A 10,127-nucleotide genomic window follows, 5' to 3' on the forward strand; every position below is an offset into this window, starting at 1 on the left:
CAGCAGAGTCGAGGAGTTGCATCAGAGACCCACGGCTCACAAAGATAAAAACATTTACTACCTGGCCCTTGGCGGAAAGTCTGCCAACCACTGCTGCATATTAGATGCCTTAGGAGGACATCTATCCATCACAAATCGTATCTCCTCTTTTTAGAGATCATATAAATTAGGAAAAAACTTCAGCCTTCAAATTCGATGTGTCTCAGATTTCCTTCCAGGAATTAATTCACAGTCAAGAAAACTAGACACGTGATTTCAAAAAGTGTTCTTTTATTATTTCTAGTAACATATATTGTATAAATACTCTATTTTATATGTCCTTTTACAAAAGAGGTATAACTTAAAGATTTATCATTATAAAGAAAGTATAAAAATAAATACGTTCATATAGGCATTTATTACAAACTATAGTCCTTCTTAGAAGGAACACACAAATCAATACTTATAAAGTACATACAATTTATAGCAACATATTTTACTATATACATATGGAAAAAGACATATTCTCTATCATAGTCGAAGAGCTGGACAGACATTCACCAGGATATGACTGTTGGAACAGCTGCTGGGGATGGACCTGCTACCCCTCAGTAGCCTCCACATAGTGAGACAAGTGATCTCAATGTCCCCATACAAGCGGGACCCGCTCCACACACCCCATTCTCGTGCTGGCATCGCATTCTGTGTGATCTGACTTTCGGGAGACGTCTGATTTCTTCACACACACACTCCTAAAGCCTGCCTGCCTGCAGAAGGAGGAAGAAAGGCAGGCAGTACCAACCGCACCGTGGCTCTAGTTTGCACCAGCACCTGAGACATGGCTGCTTCCTTTCTGCCCCCGTGTACTTAATGTATCCTTACAAACTACATGTCATTACTTCTTCATCGAGATTAATTACACAAGGAAAGGTGAAGATGATACAAAAACGTAAAGACGAGGCCGCCGGAGCCTTATCTCCATTGGCTGAGCGTATCTCAGGCTGGACCATCTGAACTCTTAACTCTTGGTAGGAAATATGGAGTAAATATTCTCTGAAGCCATAGCAGCCATAAACAAGGCTGGTCAAAGATTCGACCTATTCTCCACTCTTCCCCCATGGTTAAAGAAGTAAAGTGAAACCATGTTTGAAACTCAAAATTTCATCTTTCTCCCGCCTTTCCTTTGCCAAGCCCCGCGATACAAAGGATTTAAATAGTACCAGGAAGTAGGGGTTGTACTCTTTCTTAAATTGATTTTGGCAATCTTTTCTTTTAAACCTCTAATTGATGCAACAAAAGAAATAATCATAATGCCCCATGGCTTTATCGTCTTCTAATAACCCTCATTCACTATCCTATCAGATTTGTAAGTGGCAGGACATTCACACGATCTCATCTCTCTTCCAACTACTTCCAAGCTCCCATCTCACTGACTCCTCGTGGATGACCTGGAAGGGATGTTGAGTCCCTCCAGGCTTCTTGATTTCAGTGCATCAGCCCTTCTGCACTTTGCTTCTCCCTCATCCCTGACCCTGCTTAACTGCATTCCGCCATCGTGCAAAAGTCTATGTAATGCTTAGGTTTCTTTAAAGGGTCGCAGCTCTCATGGGCCAGCACCCCCCCATCATGGGACAGACACTTCAAGGTTCTCTTTTTGTAACCCTTCCCACAAGTCTTTGAACATGGCGACCACTCCCCCAGCTGCCAGTGGGGACAGGGCACGTTGGCACAGGGCCTGGTGCTGGCTGGCTTCACTTCCTTGGCACACTCTGAAGCGGGCTGCCCATTAAGGTCTCTGCATTCCACCAGTCTCCGCTGCCACCCGGATCCACATGACTTGGAACACTCACCCCACTCTTCAATGACCCATTCTGAGAAGGTCGGGATAGCATTGAAAGATTCCTTCTTCTTCTTCACGAAATATGTGTATTTAATTTTAGGTCGAAGGGCATTACCCACTGTAAGGACCTGGATAGTTAAGGGCTCTTTGAGCGGGCTAAAGCTGAGAATTCTTTCCAGCACTGCAGAGGAGCCACTGTACCTCAAGACGCTACCTTTGTATGTGATGTCCTGCTCTAAAGTGGACAAGGTGAAGTCACCGTTAAGGATGTATGTGCCATCGGCAGCTTTGATGGCAAGGAAGCTTCCGTTATTTCTGGATGCCCTCTGATTCCGCTGTTTCACTTCAATGTTTGTGGCTCCAGCTGGAATGGTGACAATGTCATGATATCCAGGTCTGCAACAAGGAAAACCAGATACAGTGAATTCTTGTTCACTAGCTAATTACACTACTTCACTTGAAGACACATTAATAATTGATAATTACTATGCTTTTAACCGGACCTATAAACAAGTTACATCTATATCATAAGGGAATTTGAGAGGTCATTTTCACACTTACTTTGCCCTAGTAACTGATCCTGATATTTTCTTACATGTAGATCCATTTCCTCCACAAATACCACATTTATCGAATTTCTTTTTGGAGTCTATGATACGGTCGCAGCCAGCTTTTACACATTGGCCTTGCACACAGACAGAGGTGGAATCTGGGCTACATGGAGTACCATCCACGACCTGGAAAAGAGAACATGTATCAACAAGGGAAAGAGACAATGCGATGATAACTAAGAAAGTTTTCCTCATTAACAGTAGATGTGGCAGTGGCAGAAAAGTAGAGTAGAGAGAAAGCCTGCTTTCCTGACCATCCCAATTAAAACAGAACTCCATATACAAGCTGCGTTCCCTCCTTCTGACTATACTACGACTATAGTACTTATCCACCGTCACCAGCTGCCACTGGATTTCTTCTGACTCATGACGATACTATGTGTGTCAGAGCAGAACTGGGCTCAATTATAGTTTCTAGTGCCTGGTTTTTGGCAAGTAGATGACCAGGCCTTTCTTCCGAGGCATTGCTGGGTGGGCTTGAACTTTCAACCTTTCAATTAGTAGCCAATCACATTAACCATTTGTACCACCCAAGGACTCCGCAGTACTTAGACGTCTGTAAAAGCTTATCTGTTGTTGTATTATTTGTGCATTGCCCTTATCTCCCCTTGAGCTACTATCTGTGAAAGCAGAGCTTTTGGTCAATTTGTTTACTGCTCTATCTTCAGTGTCTAGAATGATACCAGGCAATAAACCAGTGGCCATCGGGTTGATTCCGACTGATAGCGACCCTATAGGGTGGAGTAAAATTGCCCCATGGGGTTTCCAAGTACTGGCTGGTAGATTTGAAGTGCTGACCTTCTGGTTAGCAGCCAAGCTCTTAACTACTATGCCACCAGGGCTCCATACCAGGCAACAAGCAGGTGCTTAATACATCACACACTGAATGCTGAATCTGCAACCTGGGAATATTTTCACAGCCCACAGTGCTAATGACACATGATAATCTCAATTAAATTACATTTTCTATCTCAGAGCTAGATGGAAATCCTCACCCTCTGCTGCTTCTACTATTTTACACGTGTCCTCAAATGCAGGAATATCAATGCCCAGGTTTCGATTTTAATAAGTCCATTGGCTCATGCTACTGCTAGCCGCCCAGTAGCAAGTACTTTGGACTTTGCCTAAACTGTTTTCCTGGAGCATTGACTGTGTGTTAATATACAATTGATCTAACCATGAGTCGTATGTGAAACTTAGTTTTGCAGAGAAATGCTTAATTTTTCAAAGGGCTTTTCTTTGTACGCTGTTGCTAGGTGCCATCAAGTTGATTCCAACTCATAGTGACTCCATGGGACAGAACAGAACTATCCCATAGAGTTTTCCCGGCTGTCATCTTTAAGGGGCAATTGCCAGGTCTTTCTCCATTGGAGCCACTGGGTATGTTCGAACTGCCAACCTTCTACTTAGCAGTCGAGAGCTTAACCATTACGCCATCAGGGCTCCTTTTCTTTGTATATAAGAGTAATAATAAGCAGTTGGAAGAATCGCAAGCCCTGAATTGATTGATTCAAGCCTTTTTTCATAACTGAAAACAACATCAAACTCACAGTAGTCAGTAGCTAATTTGAAACTGAACACAAGTTCAGACATAAATTAAAGAAACCAGATCAAAGGTTGAATGAAAAGGCAGCAAGTCAAGACCTTGGCTTCCAGACAGACAATAAGTACAAACGTAATTACCTTGGGCTGCAAGACAAAGAAATAGCCGATGCCTTTGGCTTGACAGATAAGCTTGCACCTGTCCTTTGGGGAAACGCCAGCGTACTTGGGCGTCCACTCCACCGCAGGCCCGCTCCCAAAGGAAGTTTTTGAAAAGTCATTGTGTGCCTCACATTGTTCCTCTCTGAAGGTTTTTCCTGGAAAGAGAGCAGCAGGATGACGTTGCCAGTTTCCAACGTTTCAGCTCCCATTGATTGGCACATTCTCACCCGTTCCTCAACGCTGGCATCCATGTCTACTCACCATTATTGTCTGGGCAGTCCTCGATGTTACAGGACCGGTAGCGCACTCTTTTGCCTTCGCAGTACTTGCCTCCGTTCTTCGGGACTGGGTTGTCGCACTCCCTCATCGTATACTGAACTCCTCCACCACACGTTCGGGAACAGTCTCCCCAGGGCCCCCACGGCCCCCAGCTTCCATGAACAGGAGTCTAAATGGGAACACAGAGCGCCGGTGTTAGAATTCTGTAAAGAGAACTTTTAGGGAATAAAAGAAACAATATGGGACACAGAATCAATTACAAAAGCTTTCTCTCTGGCATTTCTGCCGGAGGACACAGATTGGGGTCTTCCATTTGGTACCAGGTATTTTAGCATCATTTTGGAGCACAGTTCTACTCTTGAAACACAGGGGGTCGCCAGGAGTTGGAATCAACTCGGTGGGAATTTTTTTCCCCCCTCCCTCTCGAGGGGCTGTTCCCTTCAATTCCAGCATTTAAAGGAGCATGAATATGTGCTGGTAGAAAAACTCACATCAAAATGCTTCCTGTCGGTCTTGTTCACACACTGGCCACCGACACACCACTTCCCATCTCCACAGCTGGTCCCATCTGCCCATGGGAAGTGCTTGGTTTGGCACACCAGCAGGCCGCCGGAGGTGCCAGTGCACCAGAGGGTCGTGCACGTGCTGGCCGTGTCGGGGCAGTGCTTGGACTCTTCCCCAAACGTAAACTGGCACTGCCGGTTGGCATCGTACAAGGTCCCCGGGAAATCGGAGGGTAGCTGTATGGGACTCTGGGGTTTGTCCATCAAACATTCCCCTGCAAAGAAAATGCCAGGCAACCGGGAATAAGTAACTAATGAAAGCACACAGGGGGCAGATCACATTTTCAGAAAGTACTCATCCAGTGAGACGATATAAAGCAAAGTGATTTCAAGACTGTGGAGCTTTTGGGCACCATGCTTGACAAACGGAAAATTTTATCATGAACGGGGGTACTTCTCTGTGAATAATGACCTGAAATTATTCTTCTGCTAAAAATGTGAACTGACCTACTTTGGGACCTATTCAGTCTGAAGCACAATATTTTATTGGGAATTAAGATCTGAAAATTGATGGTCTTGGCAGTGAAGATTAATTTTGAAGGAGGTAAAAGAAAATAAAAAGAACAAGACAAAAAAAAGAGCATGTTTAACCAGAAAGCTACATTTGGAGGCTGGGACGCCATCTAGAAAGAGCAGCTTGTGCGTCTTACCGTGACCATTATCCAGAAATGACGTAATCATGTAGGCGCTGCAGGGAGACCAAGGCTGACTGCGGTCCAGGCTGGAGAGCATCGAGGCCATCATGTGGGAATCTCGGTTCACCCCGTTAATGCCGGCACACTGCTTCGCGTCATCATGCGGCATGTTAAACACGTGGCCTGAGAAGCAATCCAAACCCACGTTAAAATATAGGTCATTCCCAGTGTTTTTTTCCCCCCAACTGGGACTCATTTGTCTTAAAACGATGTAACTAGAGGAAGATGTTTATTTTTGGAGACAACGCCTGCTGCTTTTCACAGGGTATCCAAATGTCCATTAAAAAAAAAAAAACCCATTGTCATCGAATCAATTCTGACTCACTGCGACCCTACAGAACAGGGTAGAACTGCCCCATAGGGTTTCTGAGGCTGTAAATCTCTACAGAAGCAGACTGCCACATCTTTCTCCCGTGGAGCTGCTGGTGGGTTCAAGCTGCTGACCTTTCAGTTAGCAGCCAAGTGCTTTAACCAGTTCGCCACCAGGGCTCCTCCAAATGTCCACAGCTTCTTTTTTTTTTTTTTTTATCTTATAAGACGATATTTTTTGAAATCATGGAAAAAACATTTTCTCCACTTTCTAAGATGCTTTGGCACCCAAAGTAGCCAGCTTATTACCTGGAGACTCTCCCTCTTAATATATTTATCAGTCGGAATTCATTAATGGGGCTTAGGTCTTACTACAAAACGAACTTACCTAATTCATGGGCTGTGGTGAAGGCAGCTTGTAGACCATCATCTTCTATGACCGAGCAGCTTCTGCTGGGATCACACATCGTTCCAACATCGGCCATCCCCAGAGTATCACACGTGTGAGCGCCACACAGGTCCTAAGAGGGACAAAAAGGCAACCTTATTAATAGGGGTAAAGCATGAGCCTTGGGGTCTGTTTCACAGGGGGTGACTTCATGTGTATTTTGGAGCATCTACGTTCATTGTTGTTGACTTGTCCTTTACGAGGACTTTCCAGAACTTGCAGGGATACAATTTAAGTGCAAACACATTGGTGACAATTCTTTACATAGATTTGTCTGTTTTGAAGCAGACTCTTCAGACAGCCCTGTCACGAGTGGTACCGTCTTCCTGCGCACCTGTCTGGTGAAGAGAATCGCTGTGTCATAGTGCTCGGCATCTCGGTCACTGGGTGGGTTGTGCTGCTTTTGCCAACTGCAGAAGTTTCGCAGCGTGAGCGCAGCATTAGAGGTCACTTCTGGTCCCTTCTGTTCCTCATAGATGACCAGGATCTTCACCACCACCAGGCTGATTGAATTCCGAATGCTGGGGTGTTTGTACAACCGGGAGGCCACCGAGAACAAGGTGAGAAGGTAGTGTTTCAGGCCACTGCCATGGAACTCTGCCATTGACTGGTCGGCCACAAGCATGGTTTCCACATAGCGGGGGCTGGACACAAAACGCTTCTTTCTTAGGCTTCCAGCTCCTGTAAGGAAACAAGGAAGGTCCTTTGCTTAGGGGCCGTCTATCCAAGAATAGTTACCTTTGCATAGTATATAAGGAAAGCCCAACGGGTCAAAGCAAATAAACAAAACAAAAATACACCTGGAACGACAATAACAAAAATATTTGCATCTCTTTTTCAGTGGAGATGTGATTTTTTTTTAAAGCTTTCTCCTTTAAATAAAGAGGCCTGGTGCTCTTTTGAGCGCTCAGGCTGTATTTTTGGGGAGCTGGGTTTTGGCCCTCTTTGAAATCCTCCAATCTGAACCGGGCAGCATGGGCATTATCCTTCCAGTTGTAGTAAAAACTTGGAGCAAGGGTAGCCGGCAGAGCGCCCTGAGTCACTCTTTCACAGGCCACGACTCAAATCCTGAATGAGATCATCGGGCTCCACGTGGAAGGCCCCGGGGCAGGGCTGGGGCGGCCGCCAAGGGGCAGGGCCTGAAGGAATCTGCTCTTTTTCCAGGGGTCCCTGGGGTGCGTGCCTATGCCAACTCCGGGCACAAGGACCACCCACTCAGCCCAGCAGCCTGTTGCCTCACTCCCACGGCCCCAGGAAAATAAGTTCCTGCCTTGGCCTACAGTTGCTTATCTGAAAGAGAGCCCTAGGATTCTGGATGGAGAGCCAGGGGGAAGTTCTAAGCTGGGCGATGAGCAAATGGCAAATAACTGCTTCGAGGAGCAGACTTGCCGGGGCGGGGGGGGGGGCGGGGGGCGGGAAGGGGAGAATTCTAAAACAAGACCCGTGAGAAAGTGAAAAAAGAAAAAGCCACTAAAGCGATAGACCGAGACGACCTGGGCAGGAACCACTGCACGCAGCCGAGCCTGGGAACCGCGTAGCTGGAAGAATCAGAGCAGATCTTCCTTCAACAGCTCTGGGGAGCTGAATTATGGCCGAGAGAGGGGGCGCAAACTGGGAGGCGGGGTCGGGGCGCGGGGAGGCGGGGCAAGCGGCGCGAAGACCTCCCAAGCAGGTTGTGCCGAGGGGCCCCGCGGCCGCCTGTCGATGTCAGCCTCTTAAAGGGGGTAGGGGGCGGGGGTCAGAGGACCGCAGAGCAGCGATCACAAAGCAGCTGCCCGGACCTTGGGGCTACGCATTCCGGGGTCACCCCCGCCCTCTCCAACTCCGCCCTCCTCAGGACACAGGGTGCGAGCCCAGGCCGCGGTTACAAAATGCAGCGCAAAGTTGCAACCAGACCAAAGAGCAAACACACAGAAGCAAGCGTTAAAAACAAATGAACGGGGATAGAAAGAAGTCCCTCGCTCACATTCGACTAAAGCACTCCATTAAGGTGGAAGGAATAGGGTTACCAATTCTCCCAGATCGAAACGTTTCACTCTAGTCTGCAGAAAAGGTACATTTGTCCTCTCTTGATCATTCATTATTCGTGCAAATGGAATTACGTTTTCTAGCAGGATTTGATGAACTCACTCTTGAGTTCACCAACCTGAAACTCGAACCACATTTCTGCGCTCCAGGGCTCTGTCCTGTCCGCAAACACATACTCCTGCCAACGAACGGGAGTCTACCCACAAGTTGCTTCGGATGGAGACAGTGGGAAGGAGTAAATGGAAAGACAAGTGAGAAAAACTCTTCTCCGGCTGATACCTGTTGGCTGTCCGGCGCGCTGCGGCTCCCAGTCTTGCTGCGGCCACTGAGCCCCGGCGTCCTCGCCCTCGGGTCCTTCACCCCTCGGGGGCAGGGTTTCGTCGTCCACGGTCGCGCACTTGGCGCCTCCGCCGCCGCCCCGCCGTCTCCGCCGCAGGAGATGGAACTGCGGGCGCTGAGGAGGCTCCTCCCCGGCGGCCACCGGGGCCAGGCGCACAGTGGCGGCGGCGGGTGCAGGCTGGATGAAGAACTCCTCGCCCTGCAGGTAGAAGGCGCCGCGCACGCCCTCGCAGAGACTGAGGGCGGCGGCCGAGCCCGGGTCGCCGTTCACTGTGCCGGAGTAGAAGCAGTGCCCCAGGTCGCCGACGGGCTCCGAATACAGCGCCTCGGGCCCGGGTCTGCGCCCCACGGTCTGGAGTGTGAAGCCGGGCGCCAGGAAGCCGCGGTCCGGCTGCAGCTCCAAGCGCAGCCTCTGACCAAAGGCATCCAGGCTAAGGCGCGTGGTCTCGTGTTCCGCGGCGTGCTCCAGCGCGGGTAGCACCAACTCCTCGTCCTCCTCGGCGGGGCGCCCGAGCGCTCCTGGCATGGCCAGCAGAGCCGCAGCTGCTGCAAGCAGCAGCAACATGGGTGCAGGCTGCGAGCTCCGGAGCCGCCTCGCCGGCTCGGAGTTCCACATGTCGCCGCCTGGCGCGCGCCTTCGGAACCCCGTGTGGGCCGCTCTCAGTATTTGAGCCCCGGGAGACACCGAGCGCTGCAGCGCACCGAGCGAGGGGGCTATTGTTCAGACCAGGAGAGCAACGCCTCGCTGGCCTCGCTCTGGATTGTTAAACAGTTACTATTATTCTTTGAAATTGCGCGCGGAGCCGGCTGCAGCCGGGGCTCCTGGAGTAACGGGAGGAGGCGCCGCAGCTCTGCCGGATCGCGGGAAGTTTTTCTTCCAGCGCAGAGTTGGAGGCACCGTGCGGCGGGCGCAGGCGGGGATCGGTGCCCGGCGCCCCTCTCCGGCCTCCGCCTTTGCCGCTGTGTTGCTCACTCTGCAGGGCTCTGCCCTTTCAGCCCTGCTGCGTGCCCTGGCTTTGCAGTCACCGCGGACTCAGAGCCGCTTTCCAGCGAGTGCAAGGAACGGGCACCCGGGCCCATCCTTATATAGTCGGGAATGGGTTTCCTCCCTCCCCCCTTCCTCCTCCCTCTTGGCCGCCTCACCAGCCCCGAAGACACCGCCCCCTGAGCTCAGTCGGTGCTAAACCGCGCTCAGCGCCGCGGGCCGGGGCGGGGGAGGGGGTGGCCTGGGCGCTGGCTCTGCGCCACCGGCTCGCCAATCTTGGGGCGGGAAGTCGCAGAAGAGACGCGAGACCAGCACTTTGTACAGCTAGGGTTCTTACCGGGAGAAGG

General features: G+C 49.8%; 1 protein-coding gene across 1 annotated transcript; it reads right to left on the reverse strand.

The window, feature by feature from the left end:
* Positions 1–253: 253 nt before the first annotated feature.
* ADAMTS1 (ADAM metallopeptidase with thrombospondin type 1 motif 1) lies at positions 254–9,863 on the reverse strand. The gene is made up of 9 exons (XM_003410323.4): positions 8,736–9,863; positions 6,763–7,109; positions 6,369–6,501; positions 5,627–5,794; positions 4,905–5,191; positions 4,396–4,582; positions 4,114–4,289; positions 2,381–2,556; positions 254–2,215 (listed from the first exon to the last, which is right to left on the reverse strand). The coding sequence occupies exons 1-9, from the start codon at positions 9,409–9,411 to the stop codon at positions 1,516–1,518; spliced, it is 2,850 nt and encodes a 949-aa protein (XP_003410371.1). The 5' UTR covers positions 9,412–9,863; the 3' UTR covers positions 254–1,515.
* Between the last annotated feature and the right edge of the window lie 264 nt (positions 9,864–10,127).

The sequence above is a fragment of the Loxodonta africana genome, chromosome 20 (genome assembly GCF_030014295.1).
Source record: "Loxodonta africana isolate mLoxAfr1 chromosome 20, mLoxAfr1.hap2, whole genome shotgun sequence".
Taxonomy (NCBI): Eukaryota; Metazoa; Chordata; class Mammalia; order Proboscidea; family Elephantidae; genus Loxodonta; species Loxodonta africana.